Genomic DNA, 20,345 nt, shown 5'->3' with positions numbered 1-20,345 from the left:
GCTGTAGAATACACATTCTTTTCATCAACATCCAGAACATTCTCTAGGACAGACCACATATTAGGCCACAAAATAAGTATAATGAGAAATTTAAGAAAACTGAAATCGCAGCAAGTATCTTTTCAGACCACAAGGGAACACTGTGCTCTGAAAATTAGAAATAAATAACAAGAAACTTTTAAAATCATACAAATAAATGGGAATTAAACAATATGTTCCTGAGTGACCAATGGGTCAACAAAGAAGTTAAGAAGGAAATTTAAAAATTTCTTCACACAAATGAACATAAAAACACAGCGTACCAAAACCTATGGGATACACCAAAAGCAGTATTAAGAAAGAAGCTTATAGCAATAAACGTCTACATCAAAAAAGTAGGAAGATTTCAAATCAACTTAATGACGCAGCTCAAAGAATTGTGAAAGCAAGAACAAACCAAACCCAAAATTAGAAGAAATAATCAGGATCAGAACAGAAATAAAACCGGGACTTAAAAAAATAGGCCGGGCATGGTGGCTCATGCCTATAATCCCAGCATTTTGGGAGGCTGAGATGGGTGGATCACCTGAGGCCAGGAGTTTGAGACCAGCCTGGCCAACATGGCAAAACCCCATCTCTACTAAAAATACAAAAAAAAAGTTAGCTGGTTGTGGTGGTGGGCACCTGTAATCTCATCTACTTAGGAGGCTGAGGCAGAAGAATCACTTGAATCTGGGAGGTGGAGATTGCAGTGAGCCAAGATCGCACCACTGCACTCCAGCCTGGGCAACAAGAGCAAAACTCCATCTCAAAATAAATAAATTAATAACCAACAAAATGAAAAGTTCATCTTTTTAAAGATAAACAAAATCCACAAACCATTAGAGCTAGACTAACCAAAAAAAAAAAAAGAGTGAAAAGACCTCCGTCAAAAAAACACCAAAAACAAAAAAGTAAACATTACAACTGACATCACAGAAAAACAAAAAATCATTGGAGACTATAACTATATGCCAACAAATTAGAAACGGATACATTCTCAGACATATTCAACCTACCAAGATTTAACCAAGAAACAGAAACCTGAACAGTCCAATTTCAAGTAATGAGATTGAATCTGTAATAAAAAGCTTCCCATCACAGGGCACAGTGGTTCACGCCTATAATCCCAGCACTTTGGGAGGCTGAGGCGGGCAGATCACTTGAGGCCTGGAGTTCAAGACTAGTCTGGCCAACATGGTGAAACTCTGTCTCTACTAAAAATACCAAAATTAGCCAGGCATGGTGGTGAATACCTGTAATCCCAGCTACTCAAAAGGCTGAGGTATGAGAATTGCTTGAACCTGGGAGGCAGAGGTTGCAGTGAGCCAACATCACACCATTGCACTCCAGCCTGAGCAACAGAGCGAGACTCTGTCTCAAAGAAAAAAAGCCGGGCGCAGTGGCTCATGCCTATAATCCCAGCACTTTGGGAGGCTGAGGGGGGCGGATCACTTGAGGTCAGGGGTTCAAGACCACCCTGGCCAACATGGTGAAACCCTGTCTCTACTAAAAATACAAAAAATAGCCAGATGTGATGGTGGGCGCCTGTAATCCCAGCTACTTGGGAGGCTGAGGCAGGAGAACTGCTTGAACCTGGGAGGCCGAGGTAGCAGTGAGCCGAGATTGCACAACTGCACTCCAGTGTGGGCAACAGAGCAAGACTCCGTCTCAAAAAAAAAAAGAAAAAAGAAAAGAAAGCCTCAGGACCCAATAGCTTCAATGCAGAATTCTAAAAACATTTAAAGAAGAACGAATACCAAATACAAAAGTATTTGATAAAAGTCAACATTCCTTCATGATAAAAGCTCTCAACAAGTTAGGTACAGAGCAAACATACCTCAAAACAATAAAAGTCATATATGACAAACCCACAACCAACATCATACTGAATGGGGAAAAGATGAAAGTTTTTCCTCTACGATCTGTAACAAGACAAGGATGTCTACTTCCACCACTTTTATTCAACTGGAAGTGCTAATCAAAGCAATTAGGCCAGAGAAAGAAATAAAGGGCATCCAACTTGGACAGAAGGAAGTCAAACTGTCCCTAAAAGCAGGCTGGGTGTTGTGGTCCACACCTGTTAATCCTAGCACTTTGGGTGGCCAAGGCGGGTGGATTGCTTGAGCCCAGGAGTTCTAGACCAGCCTGGGCAACATGGCAACACCTTGTCTCTACAAAGAATACAAAAATCAGCTGGGCATGGTGGTGCATGCCTGTAGTCCCAGCTACACGGGAGACTGAAATGGAAGGACTGCTTGAGCCTGGGAGGTGGAGGTTGCAGTGAGCTGATACTGCGCCACTGCACTACTCCAGCTTGGTTCTATCTTAAAAAAAAAAAAAAAAGCCCTAAAATCTCCACCAGAAAACTCAGAACTAATAAGTGAATTCAATAAAGTTGCAGGATACAAAATCAACATATAAAAATCAGTAGTGTGTCTATATACCAACAATAAAATAGCAGAAAAAGAAATCAAGAAGGCAATCTCATTTACAATAGCCACAAATTAATGCCCTAAGAATAAATTCTTAGGAGAAATTTATCTTTTATGAAGGAGGTAAAAGATCTCCATGAGGAAAAATAGAAAACACTGATGTAAGAAAGAGTATAGGGAAAAAATGGAAAGATATACCATGTTCATGGATTGGAAGAATACTGTGAAAATGACCATACTACCAAAAGTGATCTACAGATTCAATGCAATCCCTACCAAAATACCAATGGTATTCTTCACAGAAATAGAAAAAACAATCCTAAAATTCATATGGAACCACAAAAGACCCCAGATAGCCAAAACAATCCTGGGCAAAAAGGAATCACACTACTAGACTTCAAAATATAAGACAAAGCTGTAGTAACCATAACTGCATGCTACTGGCATAAAAAACAGATCCATAGACCAATGGAACAGAATAGAGAACCCAGAAAGAAATCCATATATTTATAGCCAACTGTTTTTTTGACAAAGGAACCAAGAATATTCACTGGGGATAGGGACAGTCTCTTCAATAAATGGTGCTCGGAAAACTTGATATCCATTATCCAGAAAAATAAAACTAGACCCCTAGCTCTCACCATATACAAAAATCAACCCAAAATGGATTAAAGACTTAACTGTAAGACCCAAAACTATAAAACTACTAGAAGAAAACGTAGCAGAAATGCTTCAGGACATTGGTCTGGGCAAAAAGTTTATGGAGACCTCAAAAGTACAGGCAACAAAAGCAAAAGCAAAAACAGGATTATATTAAACTAAAAAGCTTCTACACAACAAAGGACATGATGAAATAAGTGAAGAGACAGTCTGCAGAATGGGAGAAAATATTTACAAACTATTCATCTGACAAGGGATTAATAGCCAGAATATACAAGAAAGAAAAAACAGCAAAAAAACACAAATAATCTATTTAAAAATGGGCAAATAAGGTGAATAGATATCTCTCAAAAGAAGACATACAAATGGCTAACAGGTGTTTTGGAATAATGAGTCTCTACAAAGGCCTTGAAGCCAAACTGCTGTAGACCGTTCTCACTGCCGCTTCCATTTATGAGAAACTGATGGTTGCTATCTTCACAGTTATGCGGCTGAAGAGTACAAGCAAGCACTGAGATGCCTTATAGTGAAAAGTTCAGAAGATGCTCAAGGTGGAGGATTTTCTTCTAAGTGAAGAGAAGTAATTTTCCTATTACTCTGGCTCCTTCCACCACAAATGTCATCCTTATTGGCTTGAAAAGCATCTAAAGGTAAACAGGAAGTATAGCAGGCTAGCACTGTTGCCAACTTAATTTTTATGATCCATGGTTAGATTTTAGGGTGAAGATTGAACTAATATGTAAAGAAGGCCGGGCGCAGTGGCTCACGCCTGTAATCCCAGCACTTTGGGAGGCCGAGGTGGGTAAATCATGAGGTCAGGAGATTGAGACCATCCTGGCTAACACGGTGAAACCCTGTCTCTCCTAAAAATACAAAAAATTAGCCGGGCGTGGTGGCGGGCGCCTGTAGTCCCAGCTACTCGGGAGGCTGAGGAAGGAGAATGGTGTGAACCTGGGAGGTGGAGATTGCAGTGAGCTGAGATCACGCCACTGCACTCCAGCCTGGGCGACAGAGCAAGATTCTGTCTCAAAAAAAAAGAAAGAAAAAAAAGAAAAGAAAAGAAAACATTATTGAAAACCCCTGGCGTGGCACGGTGGCTCACGCCTGTAATCCCAGCACTTTGGGAGGCCGAGGCGAGCGGATCACAAAGTCAGGAGATCGAGACCATCCTGGCTAACATGGTGAAACCCCGTCTCCACTAAAAATACAAAAAAATTAGCTGGGCGTGGTGGCGGGCACCCGTAGTCCCAGCTACTCAGGAGGCTGAGGCAGGAGAATGGTGTGAACCCGGGAGGCGGAGCTTGCCGTGAGCCGAGATTGCGCCACTGCACTCCAGCCTGGGTGACAGAGCAAGGCTCCATCTCAAAAAAAAAAAAAAAAAAAGAAAACCCCTAATAAACTGTCAGCACAAAAGAAAAATCAATCACTCAATCAGCCAATCAGTCTGTTCAGACTCAGAGAGAGTTAAGCCCCATTAACTTGAGTAGCCTCTCAGTCCTATTCCCAATCTTCACTCTGGGAGGTCACTGACTCTATTAAAAACACACATACAGAAGGCTCTGGGGGTGGGAATGATAACCAGTTTTAAATAGTTGGTTTCATTTAAATTTTATCTTCCTTTCTCCCCATAGGCCTTAAAGATAAGGACCTATGCGTATAAGCTCTTGTAGAGAACATCCATTCTCATCTCTGTTTAATAAAGTAGCAAGTCTATCAGTATTTTAACACAGCCTATAGAGGCACATACACATTAAAAAGCAGAGGCTGGGCACAGTGGCTCATGCCACTTTAAGAGGCCAAGGCAGGAGGCTCACTTAACCCAGGAGTTTGAGACTGGCCTAGACAACAGAGGGAAACCTCATCTCTACAAAAAACTAAAAAATTAGCCAGGCATGGTGGTGTATGCCTGTAGTCCCAGCTATCTGGGAGGCTGAGGTGGGAGGATCACTTGAGCCTGACAGGTCAAAGCTGCAGTGAGCAGTGATTGTGCCACTATACTCCAGCCTGGGCAACAGAGTGAGATCCTGTGTAAAAAAAAAAAAAAAGCCAGCTGTCTAAGGCAAGGACTAAAAAGAATTCATCTCCTTCCAGCTGATCACGGGCTTACTGTGTGATCTAGGGAAGTTCGTTCTTCCTAAGGCGTTGTTCCCCTCACCTGTTAGAAGAGACCACTCACAGCAATATAGTGGATCACAAACTTCTTGAGTAGGAACCATGCCTTTTTCATCCCTGTTTCTTCAGCGCAAAATCTGGCACTTAGTAAATCACTTCATGGATGTTTATTAATGAATGAAAACTTCAAATAACTGTTAGGAATATACTAAAATAAAATGCTATTTTATTTATAAATAGAGCAGTGACCAAACTAAAACTGGATAGTCCACAGAAATAGGCAGACTGGTACTAAATGACAGCTGTAATTGTCCTGACATTGCCACAAAGGTATTGCTTTGCCTGTGTTAAACCTGGGGGTTAATACTACATACGATTCAAAGCCCTTATCTGACTGGGCAGGGAGCCTAACTCATCAATGATTCAGGAGAGGGTTCTAAAAGCCCCAGATCATGAGTCAAATGACTCTGAACAAAGCCTTAAGAAATGTTTTCCTTCAAGCCAAATATAAGAGGATTACCTCTTCCTTATTTAACCTTTACCTCTTTAGTGTCTCTTCACTTTCATTCTTTTCTAGCCTGCTTCCCTCCCCCTTTAAAGAAATGGTTTTCTTTTGTTAATAAACAAAGCTTACAAAGATGGTGCTTGTGGCAGAGTTGGTCTCAATTTCACTATCAGACAAAGTGCCCCGAGAGCTTGCCAGGTGAACACTGCCCTCGCCACCTGGTCCATCACCTGCATTGCTGCTCAAGTCACTGTCAGCTCCAAGGGTCTCTCCAGAGCTATTACTCACCTGGAAAGGAAAAAAGGTAGTAAGAGACAGTCCCCAGGGATGGGCCCCCAAAATGCCAAGCTGTTAGAGCTCCCTGCCACCATAAAAAAGTATTAAATTTCAAAGGTGTGTCAGAGAGCTTCTGGAAGTACCTTCTTTATAAGATGAGAAGCTCTGGGTGAATTTCGTGTACACACACCTATGATGGTAATACATCTCCACCATGAGAACCATGCTGACCTGAGACTCAGAGCAGCCTCCAAAGAGAAAGTAGCACCCTTTCCCAAAGGGGAAATCCACACCCCACCCACCAAGATGCCAGTGTGGTGTTCCCCTACCACGGTGCTAACTTCAGAATCCTGACTTGAGCTGCGGATCATAACAGCTGGACTCATGCCGATGACAGAGTCTTGATCAGTCCTCTGAAACAAGACACACGAACATTAGGGGAGGTGTCCAATCTCCTCTCAGTTTCCCACAGAAATACTGTACCTTTTTCTTTCTCCCCATCCCCACCCTTCTGTTATCATCCTTAGAGAAGTCACAAGCAACTTTTGTTTCCAGAATATAAAATATGTACAACCTATGTAATAAAAAAAAGAAATAGGCCGGGCACAGTGCCTCATGCCTGTAGTCCTAGCACTTTGGGAGGCTGAGGTGGGAGGATCATTTCAGCCCAGGAGTTGGAGACCAGGCTGGGCAACATGGTGAAACCCCATCTCTACAAAAGATACACAAACTTAGCCAGGCATGGTGGTGGGCGCCTGTGGTCCCAGCTACTCAGGATGCTGAGGTGGAAGCATCACTTGAGCCCAGGAGTTTGAGGCTGCAGTGAGCGAAGAGCACACCACTGCTCTCCAGCTGAAGCGACAGAGTGAGACCCTGTCTCAAAAAAACAAAACCAAAAAAACAAAAAACAACGCGTTAAAGAAGAACATGCTCACTGTAGAAAATACACGAAGGAATAAGGAAATAAGAACAAGCTGTAAATCTACCTCCCACGTTAACCACTGTTTTTAGTATATTTCCTTTATTTCCTTTCAGTTTTTTCTCAACACATTTTAAAAATAAAATTGGAATCACACTATATGTAGCTTTGTTAAACATTTTCTCACGTCACTAAATTTTTGAAAACACAATCTTTAATGGATACTAATATTGCATTACATGGATCTATTATACTTATTTAATAATTCCTTTATCATTAGATATTTGTTGTTTTGAGGTTGTTGTTTAATTTTTTTTTTTTTTTTGAGACGGAGTCCCACTCTGTGGCACAGGCTGGAGTGCAGTGGCACGATCTCAGCTCGCTGCAACCTCTGCCTCCCGGGTTCCAGTGATTCTCCTGCCTCAGCCTCCCAAGTAGCTGGGATTACAGGTGCCCGCCACCATGCCTGGCTAACGTTTGTATTTTTAGTAGAGATGGGGTTTCACCACGTTGGCCAGGCTGTTCTCCAACTCCAACTGCTGACCTCAAGTGACCCACCTGCCTCGGCCTCCCAAAGTCCTGTGATTACAGGCATGAACCACCACCGCACCTGGCTATTTTATTTTTATTTTAATTTTATTTTTTTTGAGATGGAGTTTCACCTTTGTTGCCCAAGCTGGAGTGCAACAGTGCAATCTCGGCTCACCACAACCTCCGCCCACGGGTTAAAGTGATTCTCCTGCCTCAGCCTCCCAAGTAGCTGGGATTACAGGCATGCACCACCACGCCTGGCTAATTTTGTATTTTTCATAGAGATGGGGTTTCACCATGTTGGTCAGGCTGGTCTTGAACTCCCAACCTCGGGTGACCCACCCGCCTTGGCCTCCCAAAGTGCTGGGATTACAGGCGTGAGCCACCATGCCCGGCCGTCCGGCTGTTTTATTTTAACTTAAAGAAGTATTCTGAGACAGCATATTTAATACTTGCAAATTTCAACAAGGTTGTCACAAACCTGGGAACTAGACGTCAGGCTCACACCGCTGTCTGCGCTGATCTGGGACTTTTTCTCCTCTGTCTCGCCAAGGTCAAAGACAGGTTTGATTACTTCCGGCCCTGAGTAGGGGAAGACTTCTGTTACTCTGTGCACAAAGGCTAGGGGCAGGCTGGTAAAGGGGGTGGGACAGCACAGGCTGTTCCCAGACCTGTTCAGCCCATCCCAGTCACCTTTCCAAGGACTGCCCCAACTCAGGACCCACTGGAAAAAGAGGTCCCCAGATGCCTTAAGAACCAAGTAGGACAAATCAGACCTGGTCTCAATGGGTTCTCCAGCCATCTTCTCAACCTGAGAAAATTCTGAGCAAATCATCTTAAAACAGAGAAGCTCCACAAGGCTGGGCATGGTGGCTCACGACTGTAATCCCAGCACTTTGGGAGGCTGAGGCAGACAGATCACCTGAAGTCAGGAGTTTGAGACCAGCTTGGCCAACATGATGAAACCCTGTCTCTACCAAAAAATACAAACATTAGCCGGGCGTGGTGGTGCACACCTGTCATCTCAGCTACTCGGGAGGTTGAGGCACGACAATTGCTTGAGCCCTGGAGGCAGAGGTTACAGTGAGCCAAGATCGTACTACTGCACTCCAGCCTGAGCAGCAGAGCAAGACTCCATCTCAAAAAAAAAAAAAAGAAAAGCTCCACAAACAAATGTCTAAACCACATTCCATGGCACTCAGAGTCTGAGCTTCACTGGTACCTGAAACCATTTAATGGTCCCCAGGTCCCTTAATGCTTCCCAAACAAATGTGTCCAAAGGAGGTAGAAAAGGTCGGGCCCGATGAGGTAAGAAACACCAGCTGTTTTGGTGGGCACTGCCTACCTCCATCCTACAACTTCTACATTTGAGATGAAAACCACCCCCTTGTCCCCCACCCACCCACAATGGTATGGCAGAAGGACAGAATGACAGAAAGCAAGAAAGCGTGCCTAGGCAAGCCACCAGAGAGTGGGGCAGCTACAGACTCAACATGGAGGGACAGCAACCATCTCTGCCAACTGTGCCCACAGGCCTTCTAACAGGTGTGGGAGATATCATCCAATGGGGGGCACTAAAATAGGCAAACATTCTCCCCACCAACTCTGAAGCAACAGAGAACCAAGTTCTGGGGAGTTGTATTCAGTAGACACCTGGTTATAGCCTGATTGACACGAGGGGAGGGGGACAGAAGCGGCCTACACACACCTAGGAGTCACATGCTACCTACCTGCTGCCATTCCAAACACCCCCTAAGAGCAAATTTGGGGTGGGGCTGACAAAGGGAGCCTGCCCCAACTGGGCCTGGGGAGTTGGCAGGTATGGAGGACTTGGGAACAGGAAAGGGCATTTGTTCCTTACTCTGTTTTTCCAAAGCTTTTTGCTTTTTCACTTCCTGGTGCTTGTTCCACAATTCTACCCCAGATGCAATGCAAGCAGGAGAAAAAGACAGAGAGTCAAAGGCTGGTCAGACAGACGAAATGGAAACCCACCCACCCAAGTCGATTCAGTCTCAGACACCGGATTACCAACCAAGAGACAGAAAGATATCTTCATGGGGAGAACGGGCAGAAAACAAGAGATCTAACCCCTCCACCCAAACTCACGAACAGATTCCAAATTTCTAATTCCAATCCCAATGTGGCAGTAAAAACCCTGCAGAATGTGAGAGCAGAAAGGGCCCTTAACAAAGCTCCTTCATTTTTGTGTGTGGAACTGGTCCTAGAGGCTGGAGCACTTGATCAAGATCATGTAACTTAGGATCCATTTAAACTCCCACCATGCCACACTCTCTCTGCCAAATGAGCTGGGGAAGGGCAGTTTTTCAGATTCCAGATGAGACAGACGAACACCTCAAGCAGCCAGAGTTTCAGAAGCATGAACACCAATCTGTTTGATTCACTGGACTGGACAAAGGCCAATTCATGCAGGCAGTTAGCATCCCTCCTCATTGCTCCTCAAGAAGCCAACTCATCCCTACCTGCCCTACCCACCAGTGATTTGGAAAAATGCCTCCAGTTGAGGTGACAGAGAACATAAAATGGTCAAGACCAGCATCTTCATAGGGGAAAGCAGACAGAATGGCAACCACAGCAATTCTTTTCCTGGAAGGAACTTCAGAGTGTACTCAGTATGATTTCTTCATTTCCCAGATGAAGAGACAGAGACCCTGAGAGGTGAAGTTATTTGCCCAAAGTTGCATTCCTAGTTGGAGGCTGATATGGGACTAAAACTCCAGACCTCCAGACTAGCAGGTCACTACTTTTTCTAGAACATCACATGAGGCAAGAGAAAGCCAGGAGTTGACTGCTACTGGAATAATATTCTGCTGGCTAGGGAAGTGTAGCTCCCCTAAAAAGGAATCTGGTTGCACGTCACCATTTATGGGAGCATATGGCAACTGCTAATGGCCATGGCAATGAGACATCGGCTGGAAGCAGAGTGCCTAGGGACCTAGAACCAGAAAAATACAGATCCAACCTCGATGACTCAAGTCAAGCAGGGAGTGAGCCAAACACAGGTGATGCCCAGAAAGCTCACTAAGGCACTGCCTTTGTGGGAATGGAGAAACACCAAATGTAAACGAGATTTTAATCAAGTCCAGTGAAGAAGCGTTTAAAGAACTGACTTGGAAACCTATATCTCAAAGATCCAGAACCTAGGGAAATGGGGTTGCCAGACATGCCCCAGAGGAGCACATTCCAGAGCAGTGTAATGGCTGGATGGGAGGACACTGGCTTCAGAGACACAAATGTCATAATTTTATAGCCCAAAGATGCATCTATAAACTTCCTGAGCACTTCCAGGAATTCTCTCCACTATGTGAAGAAATGCAGACGTAAATAAAAGGGGGGGCCAAGAGTACAGCTCACACCCCCTGCAGTAAGCCTCACTGGGCCCTCTAAACAAAACTTCCATTCTTCATCTAAGATACGGGGTGGGGGGTGGCTGTGGATGAAGCATAAAGACTAGAGAAGTACAAAGAAACACCACCAGAAATGGACACAGGCCCCCTTCCCTCTCTAGGAAGCAAAGCATGGGGCAGAGAAAGGCAGGATTCTGGATGAATTGAGGAGAAAGGGATATTTAAGAAGCCAGGACCCCTCCACCACACCAAACACACTGATACGTACCAATAGACGCTATAAAATTTTCTTCCTTTAAACTTTTGGTGTCCAGTTCCTTAGGACCCTTTCCTGTGGCACTTGGTGCCCGAGGTCCCAGCTGGGGAACTCTCAGCTGTGCCATAGCCTTTGGGTCCCCCCGCCCAGCTAGGCCAGGATCCTTGCCAACTGGGGTATTTACACTTTCTGTTGGACTTCTCTTCCGCTTGTCTGGTTCTGAGGGAAAAATATCAAGAGGTCAAGAGAAGTAGTGAGTAGGAATCAAGGCGCAGATATGAGGTGGGAGGAGCCAGGATACAGGAGGGTATGGAATGGAAGAAGTTCAAGGAAAGATGAGCTGATGTCTTATTTTTCATAACAAAAAACACCCACTGCATATAAACATGCACTAGAAAATAAAATCCCAAAGCCTGATGGGAAGCAGCGTGGCACTGGGAAACGTGTCCAGGGGACAAATGTATTTTCTCTTCGGGAGACAAGTGGGAGTGTTAGGGATGGCGTGGTGCCCAGCAGGTACGATCCCTACCTTTACTATAGTAGTGGGTCTGGGCGATCTCCAGAAGCCCAAAGATGCTGGCCATGCCACCCAGACCTGCATGGGCGTAGGACTGCTCCAAGCTGAGGACTGTACACTTGAGGAGGTCTAACATTCCCTTGTACACCTTCCGACTGATCTCCTGCAACAATAACCCAGGGACTAGCGTTGGCAAACTGCCTGTGGTGTTCACATCCCTCTCTCCAGTTACTCCGACTCCCTACCCCCAACACTGACCACATCCGGGATGATGTCCTGCCGGGCATCGTCCTCTGACTGCACTGTGCGGTTCAGCTTGCTCAGGACAAAGACTCGCAGCTGCTCGCTCTCCAGCAGCCGGCGCACCTTTTTCATGTTGAGCCAGCCAACTCCCTGGCCGTCCAGCACGCTGTGCACCACCTCCTTCAGGAACTGCTGGTTCTCACTACAGGGTCCACACACCGCTTCTGTGGTCACCGGCTCCTTTGCAGAGCACCCCCCACCTTTCACCCAGACTAGATGTCTGCCTCCAGGGGTAAAACACAAAGCCATGCCTCTGAACGTCCAAGTCCACCACATCTCCACCTCTCCGGAGCACCCGATTTGCCCAAATACCCACCGCTGCTGATTCACCCCCCTCAACACTGTATTACATCTACCCCATTGAGAGCTTCTCTCCCACTCTTGAGCATCCCTAAAGTTCTGTAGAGGAACCACCCCACCTCTACCTGAGAACTTTTAAAACAGCTCTACCATTTATTACCTAGAATTGCTGGATCGTCCCTGAGGTGATGGAGGTTCTCTTTTCACTGTTGGGCTGTGTTTAATGACAGATGACTTCTGATCCACTAACGCCCTCCTGTTTCCTGTGGCAGGGAAGGCAGGAATGAGAGACATCACTATTGCAGTGCAGGAGCTCATGCCAGCACAGCCCTGAGTAGCCATGTTCCACGCCCGTTCCTCAGAAGGGCTGGGTGAGGGTAGCACCAAGGCATCACACGTAGGTAGAAACCAGCCATGGCAATGTGGAGGAGGTAGGGATGGAGACTCAGGCCACTCCACATGCACCAGCAGCACGCCCCATGGGCAAGCATGGGCGTCATGGGGGACGGGGCAAGCAGGTCACTCATGTGACGCTGCTTGCTCCATGAGAAGGATGGCCCTCGGGCAGGCACAGAAGATGCTAGAGAAAAAAAAAAAAGATCATGCACAGCTCACAGGCAAGACCCACCTTCACCACTCCCGGGGCCGGCTTCAGTAACAATCTCCATTAGAGTATTTAGCCCAAATACTGGGACACAAAATACACAATTAGTAGGTGCACCACAATACCGCAACCCCTCTACCCCTCCGAGGAGCAGTAAGCCAGATAATCTGAGCATTCTCCCAAAGCTTGAGGAATGCACATAACCTTGGTTCTTGGGCACCTCAGAGCTGGAAGCCAAGTGACCAGGAGACAACCAAGGCTCTAAGAAAAGATCACCCTTAAAACTGTGGCTTCTCAAAGCCAGGGGCAGGTAAATGACACAGGGAGCCTTCAGGTACTGAACACACACATGCATGAAACAGGGACCGCTGGTTTTCAGAAAACATCCAGCACAGGGTGCCAGGAGCCTGAGGGTATGTGCAGGGAAGCGACCCATCTTGCAGATGCTGTTGTGGGGAGTGGGGTCAGGGTAGGAGGATGGGAGGTGGGTGAGAGGGTAAGTGCAGCAAATGCGACAAAGCATCAGCATGCAATGAAAGAGTTTCAATTGCTCTTCTCTTCAAATGTACCAAATGAAGGCCAGTGACACTGACACCCTTCCATCCCTAGCCTACCCGGCCACATGTGGATTCCCTGGCAGTGCTAGTTCGCTCCTTTCACTGCTAGCTCTGATGTCCCTTTGCCCATTTATCCAATGTTCCCATCCTCACCTAAGAACATGCCTTAGACTCCTGACAATTTTGTTTGTTTCTGTTGGTTTCTTTTAGAGACAGGGTTTCACTCTGTCATCCAGGCTGGAGTGCACTGGCCTAATTATAGCTCACTGTACCTCAAACTCCTGGGCTCAAATGAACCTCCTGCCTCTGCCTACCAAGTAGCTAGGATGACAGGTGTAAGCTACTGCACCCAAGTAACCTGACGTTTTTTACCACTAGGAATGAGAGGTCAGTTAAAGAATACATGAGGTTGGCTGGGTGCGGTGGCTCACGCCTGTAATCCCAGCACTTTGGGAGGCCGAGGCGGGTAGATCACAAGGTCAGGAGATCGAGACCATCCTGGCTAACACGGTGAAACCTCGTCTCTACTAAAAATACAAAAAATTAGCCCGGTGTGGTGGCAGGCACCTATAGTCCCGGCTACTCAGGAGGCTGAGGCAGGAGAATGGTGTGAACCTGGGAGGCGGAGCTTGCAGCGAGCCGAGATCACGCCACTGCACTCCAGCCTGGGCAACAGAGCGAGACTCCGTCTCAAAAAAAAAAAAAAAAAAAAAAATACATGAGGTTGCTTCTCACTGCACTTCCTACCACAGTTAAATATTTCGGCACACCGTCCAGAGAAAACAAAAAAATCAGGCCAGGTGCGGTGTCTCACACCTGTAATCCTGTCACTTTGGGAGGCTGAGGTGGGCAGATCACTCAACGTCAGGAGTTCAAGACCAGCCTGGCCAACATGGTGAAACCCCACCTCTACTAAAAATACAAAAATTGGCCGGGCGAGGCGGCGTGTGCCTATAATTCCAACTACATGGGAGGCTGAAGCATATGAATCGCTTGAGCCTGGATGGCGGCAGTTACAGTGAGCCAAGATCACCACCCTGCACTCCATCCAGCCTGGGTGACGGAGTGACACTCTGTCTCAGAAAATAAAAAATAAAAAAAAATCAAATTCAGAAAAGTCCCTGAAACTGTCAGATAGCACAAACCAAATTCAAATAAGGTTTTTTGTTTTTTTTTTTAAGACGGAATCTTGCTGTCGCCCAGGCTGGAGTGCAGTGGCGTGATCTCGGCTCACTGCAACCTCCGCCTCCTGGATTCAAGTGATTCTCCTGCCTCAGCCTCCCACGTAGCTGGGATTACAGATGCGTGAGGCCAGACCCGGCTAATTTTTGTATTTTTAGCAGAGGTGGGGTTTCGCCATATTGGTCAGTCTGGTCTCAAACTCCTGACCTCATGATCCACCCGCCTCGGCCTCCCAAAGCACTGGGATTACAGGCGTGAGCCACCGCACCTGGCTTTCACATAAGGTCTTAACTCCCCCTAGAAACTAACCAATACTACCTGGCGCACTCATAAGCCCTGGGTTGACAGGCTTATGAGTGTGTGAGAGGTGACAGGCTGTGCTCTATGAATGCTGCCAGGCTCTCCATAACCATTCTCTGGTGGGCCAGCTCTTTGGCATGGAATTTGTCCTAAGTTCATGCAGTGGCAACCCAGCGGACAACTGGGGGCGGCTGATGATCCCTATGTTAATCATGTACCCTGACAAGGTCCTCCCGCGAAGCAGCAGTAATCCCACAGTTGCCATTGTCCTAAACGACCTAACAGGGCCCTCTCCAGCTACAAAGATGGTTTCCATCTGACAACCATCAGAGCCCAGGATGTGCGGTGAAAGCCATGAGGAGCAATATGAGGGACGACAACCAGGTCAAAGGATTCACCAGATGCAGGGCTCCTGCCATGAACCCACAGCCCGAAATATCTCCCGGAGAAACCTGGCTTGGCAAAAGGAAGGCCGTAGTTACCTTTCAGACTGGGGAAGGGCGTGGCCTTCTCTCGGGCACCTTTGGTGGGCAGTGTGAGGTTTGAAAGACTGAAGCTGGTACTGTGGTTCCGATAGAGGCTGCCTATCGAGGGGAGGGTGCAAGAGCGATGACTTGGCAGAGTAAGTAATCAAAGCATTAGACTAATGACTATCAGCATCTGCACTTCCCTCCTTTTCAAACACAATCCCAGTTTGGTGGATCAGATCATCTCTCATCTGTCTTAGAAAGGATCACGTCTAACTCCAGGCAAACAACAGAGCCACTGCCGGGATCAGCCAAAACCCAGTAACAGCTTTCTCTGTCCACCTCACATGATAATATCCAGGTCTCTCACCCACTGCTACACAGCATGAAAGCTGGCAGTTAACAGGCTTCTGGTCTGAAGCTGGCACTGTCCCTCCCTGGCTGCTGAAGAAACTCACAATCACAGGGATCCTCTACGTTGGCTCTCTCTAGTCCATGGTCTGTCTTCAGTCTTTAGCTGATATCACCCCACACCGCTGGGAATACTACCTAAGCACAAAACTCAATCTCATATCGATTTCAAAGCACATTCATGGAAGAGTCCGTTATGAGGCAAAGAAGATACCAGATATGGACTCAAATCAAATTTGACCAGAGTATTTCCAAAAAATGTAAGTACAAGTGTGTGATTTTGAATTTACTGCCTGTTTTCCAGTTACCTATCCAGCTGTCTTACCTGAAATAGACTGAAATGTCCAGGCATAATGATAATGCCTCATCTGTCCCTGTCCTTTACTGACCTCACTTGAAAACACCTTATCCAGTATCACCCAAATGACTGGATTAGGGCTTGCTAATGCCAACCCAGCCCTACATGTGACGTTCTAAGCAACATTTGCCATAGTCAGGCTCTGCTGTAGAGAAAATGGAACACAGGGATGAGAGAGACAGCTGAACGCACTTACTGGCAAAAGACATGATGCCCCCGAAGCCCTCGGTGCTGGTGTTGGAGACGGTGGAGTTGGGAGAGCTTGCCCGAGAGTCTGACTCTGCATCTGAGTCACTTGCCAGTCTCAAGCTGTTGGGCCGCAGCAGCTTTTGAGCCCTTGAATGCACAGTGGCACCTATGAGCCCCAGGCAGGGGCACCTGATCTTGGGAGTATGGGCCTTATGCTACACTGCAGTTGCCGCTCCCTTCCCGTAATTCCTAAACCCCTGGATCAAAACACCATCCTCTGGGGGTGGCAGGACCACGAGAGCATTCAGACTTCTCAGACTTTCTGATTAACCCTCGCCCAGGGTCCACTGAGGTGAGGTCCTTCAGTCACCCATCTAGAAGGGATCCCCGGGCTCTCACCGATTGCCACTGACATGTTGGCTGAATCGGGGAGTGTAACTTTCCCCCTGCTCATCCTCATCTTCCTCAGGGGGAAAGCCATATTGGGGCTCGAAGTATGGATTGTCATAGATTCGCCGGCGCACTGACCCCTCTCCAATTTCTGCCTGACGTCTGTCCACGTTCGACTTGCCAATGCTGGGAGGCATGGAAGGGAGGGGCTTGGAGACGCCTACTGCTGCCTTATCATCCATCTCCGTAGAGTCAGCAGGTTCCTAAAGGCCGCATGAAATTAAAAGTGGTTACCTGGTGCCCAATGGTACCTTCCTGTAATCCCGGTTTAGCAGGGCTGGACCAGGCCTGTCAGATTTCTAGCCTAAGGAATGTGTGGGAAATGATCTCTGTGGCACCCGTTCTCCATCCCCACAAACTACATAAGGGGGATCATAGCTGTACCCTGAACAAAGCCTGATGACCTCCTTTTGGGGTCAAAACTAGGTCTCTTAGGCTCTAAGCTCTAGGGCCCATGAAGAGGAAGATGAGAAAATTGCGTGAAAAGGAGCAAATGCATAGCTACAGCCTGGCTTTCCTAATAGATGAGGCCCACATCCCAGGCCATGGTTCTCACTCCTCCACCGCTCCTCACTTACGGAGTTGGCTCCGTGGATGACGGTGCTGGGGCTGCTGCTGGCTGTGGTGCTGGAGCTGGAGCGCAGTGGGGGGTTTTCCTGAGAGTTCTCACTGTCTGGGCCAGGTTCTTCTGCTTCCTTCTGATTCTGCAGCTCGTCAATCTCCACCTCGCTGGCATCCCCCAGTGCTGCATGCGTCAGAGGGTCCACATCTGCCAAAATCCAAGGGAGGCAGGTACAGACCACCCCATCCCTGGGCCCCCAACCCCTGCCCAGGGCTGGCCAATCTCCCCAAGCACACTTACTGGGAGTATCACCATTAATGTCACATTTCATCATTTCACTGACAAAGTCACCAAGGGAGGAGTAAGAAGAGCTTGAATCGTCATAATCCATACTATCACTGCCACTGCAGAGTGAAGTGCACAAAAAACAAACAAAACAGAAAGGGGCAGGGAGAACACCTGCAATCAGCACCAGGAAAAATAAAAGGGGGAGCACTCCGAACTCAAGGCCAGGGAATGATCAAACAAGGAAGCCAAGAAAAACAGTCACCAAAGCATAAAGACTGACATGGGGGCCGGGACAGTGGCCCATGCCTGTAATCCCAGCACTTTGGGACGCTAAGGCGGGTGGATCACCTGAGGTCTGGAGTTTGAGACCAGCCTGGCCGACATGGTGAAACATCATCTCTACTAAAAATACAAAAAGTAGCCGGGCGAGGCTGGGCGTGGTGGCTCACACCTGTAATCCCAGCACTTTGGGAGGCCGAGGCGGGTGGATCACGAGGTCAGGAGATCGAAACCATCCTGGCTAGCACGGTGAAACCCCGTCTCTACTAAAAATACAAAAAATTAGCCAGGCGCGGTGGCGGGTGCCTGTAGTCCCAGCTACTTGGGAGGCTGAGGCAGGAGAATGGCGTGAACCCAGGAGGCAGAGCTTGCAGCGAGTGGAGACCGAGCCACTGCATTCCAGCCTGGGTGACAGAGCCAGATTCTGTCTCAAACAAACAAACAAACAAAAAAGTAGCTGGGTGCAGTGGCTGGCACCTGTAATCCTAGCACTTTGGGAGGCCGAGGCAGGCGAATCACTTTAGGGCATGAATTTGAAACCATCTTGGCCAACATGGTGAAACCCTGTCTCTACTAAAAATACAAAGAATTAGCTGGGCGTGATGGCATGTGCCTGTAATCCCAGCTACTCGGGTGGCTGGGGCAAGAGAATCGCTTGAACCCAAGAGGCAGAGGCTGCAGTGAGCCCAGACCACGCCACTGCACTCTAGCCTGGGCGACAGAGCAAGACTCCATCTCAAAAAATATATATATACAAAAATTAGCCAGGCAAGGTGGCGGCACCTGTAGTCCCAGCTACTCGGGAGGCGGAGGCAGGAGAATCACTTGAACCTGGGAGGGAGAAGTTGCAGTGAGCTGAGATGGCACCACTGCACTCCAGCCCACGTGACAGAGCAGCAAGACTCTGTCACATATACACAAAAATAAATAAGTAAGGCCGGGCACGGTGGCTCACGCCTGTAATCCCAGCACTTTGGGAGGCCGAGGCAGGCAGATCACGAGGTCAGGAGATCGAGATCATCCTGGCTAACACGGTGAAACCCCATCTCTACTAAAAATAGAAAAAATTAGCTGGGCGTGGTGGCGGGCACCTGTAGTCCCAGCTACTCAGAAGGCTGAGGCAGGAGAATGGCGTGAAGCTGGGAGACAGCTGGCAGTGAGCCGAGATTGCGTCACTGCACTCCAGCCTGGGCGACAGAGCGAGACTCTGTCTCAAAAAATTAAAAAATAAATAAATAAATAAATAAAATAAAATAAAAAATACTGATATGGGAAGCCTATGAGACTTTGCCTTCTCTGTGCTAAAGAAGGGCTAGTGAGAGCCTCTTCACCTTTAAAACCTTTTTGCTGCTCTAAGGATGCTCACCTATCATCAGTAGGTTCGGAGTCAGAGTCCCGCTCTGGTGGTACACTCAGGGCCTCAGCCAGCTGGGAATTGCTGTCATAGACGCGATAGTGGATAGGCTGCAGCTGATGAGCATACCACTTTGGCTTGTCACCAATCAGGGCTGGATCAAACATATCTACCCCATGAGGGAAAAGAATAGAAAGTCAGCAGCAAGGAAAAAAAGGCAAGCAACGTCTGAAAGAAAGGCAGGAAAAAGTCTAAAGCAGAGCCAGGATAGAAGGCACAGGTCAAAGATTAGCAAAGGAAAAATCAAAGTCCATCAGGAGGACAGAGGCAGAAGGCAGAGTGGAGCAGAGGGCAGGTGGACTCACTGTTGTGAATTCGCTGAAAGGCATAGTTGGTGGGGTTAAGGATCCATTCCCCAAAGTACTCCACAGCCTGAGTCCTGGCCAATTTCTCGGCAAAAGGAGTCTGCCGGGGACGTGAGGCTAGAAAGGAGCCAGCTTGAAAAGCTACCACAGGCCGAGGAAAGAGGCGCAGGGTACGTGTGTGCATCTGAAATCCCTGCAGCACATTGGCGGAGTTGAAGAACCGTACCATGGCGACCCTGGGGAAGCAGATGATGAGATAATTCGAGACCCATAGGGTAAGGATTCCCATGATCCAAAGTCTTAGAACACCTCCCAAAGCCATCACTTAACAGGCTTCCAACATCAAGGGGAGAGATATCTTAAAGAATCATCAGCCCCTCTTCGTCCTGAGCACATGGTTTACTATTTCTTCACATTGCTTTTACTAAGGTGTAAAGTAACAACCAAATATGGTACATATTTTATGCATAAAGAAATCCTGGGCTGGGTGCGGTGGCTCACGGCTGTAATCCCAGCACTTTGGGAGGCTGAGGTGGGCGGATCACCCAAGGTCAGGAGTTTGAGACCAGCCTGGCCAACATGGTAAAACCCCGTCTCTACTAAAAATATAAAAATTAGCCAGGCATGGTGGCAGGCGTAATCCCAGTCACTCAGGAAGCTGAGGCAGGAGAATCACTTGAACCCGGGAGGCAGAAGTTGCAGTGAGCTGAGATTATGCCATTGCACTCCAAGAGTGAGACTCTATCTCAAAAAAAAAAAAAAGAAACCCTGGTTCAGAGAAA

The 20,345-nt window shown here is 47.4% G+C and overlaps 1 protein-coding gene across 37 annotated transcripts in view; it reads right to left on the bottom strand.

Annotated features, from left to right (window-relative positions):
• Positions 1-20,345, bottom strand: part of MADD (MAP kinase activating death domain) — a 62,362-nt gene that overhangs the window by 28,596 nt on the left and 13,421 nt on the right. For 11 of the 37 annotated variants that reach the window (XM_030794589.1, XM_030794588.1, XM_030794587.1 and 8 more), the window contains exons 9-24: positions 19,564-19,799; positions 19,211-19,367; positions 17,578-17,681; positions 17,294-17,484; positions 16,665-16,918; positions 16,273-16,412; positions 15,323-15,424; positions 12,826-12,885; positions 12,358-12,460; positions 11,853-12,039; positions 11,607-11,757; positions 11,090-11,296; positions 9,318-9,371; positions 7,938-8,038; positions 6,336-6,419; positions 5,860-6,018 (exon numbers count right to left, since the gene is read on the bottom strand). In XM_030794589.1, coding sequence (XP_030650449.1) covers positions 5,860-6,018; positions 6,336-6,419; positions 7,938-8,038; positions 9,318-9,371; positions 11,090-11,296; positions 11,607-11,757; positions 11,853-12,039; positions 12,358-12,460; positions 12,826-12,885; positions 15,323-15,424; positions 16,273-16,412; positions 16,665-16,918; positions 17,294-17,484; positions 17,578-17,681; positions 19,211-19,367; positions 19,564-19,799 — 2,290 coding nt within the window. The remainder of the gene's footprint in view (positions 1-5,859; positions 6,019-6,335; positions 6,420-7,937; positions 8,039-9,317; positions 9,372-11,089; positions 11,297-11,606; positions 11,758-11,852; positions 12,040-12,357; positions 12,461-12,825; positions 12,886-15,322; positions 15,425-16,272; positions 16,413-16,664; positions 16,919-17,293; positions 17,485-17,577; positions 17,682-19,210; positions 19,368-19,563; positions 19,800-20,345) is intronic. The other 26 variants (XM_030794593.1, XM_030794617.1, XM_030794602.1 and 23 more) reach the window with 15 other exon arrangements.

Source organism: Nomascus leucogenys, chromosome 15 (genome assembly GCF_006542625.1).
Source record: "Nomascus leucogenys isolate Asia chromosome 15, Asia_NLE_v1, whole genome shotgun sequence".
In the NCBI taxonomy this organism is placed as follows: domain Eukaryota; kingdom Metazoa; phylum Chordata; class Mammalia; order Primates; family Hylobatidae; genus Nomascus; species Nomascus leucogenys.
The sequence above is the reverse complement of the archived record's forward strand: the minus strand, read 5'-3'. Positions and strand labels throughout refer to the sequence as shown.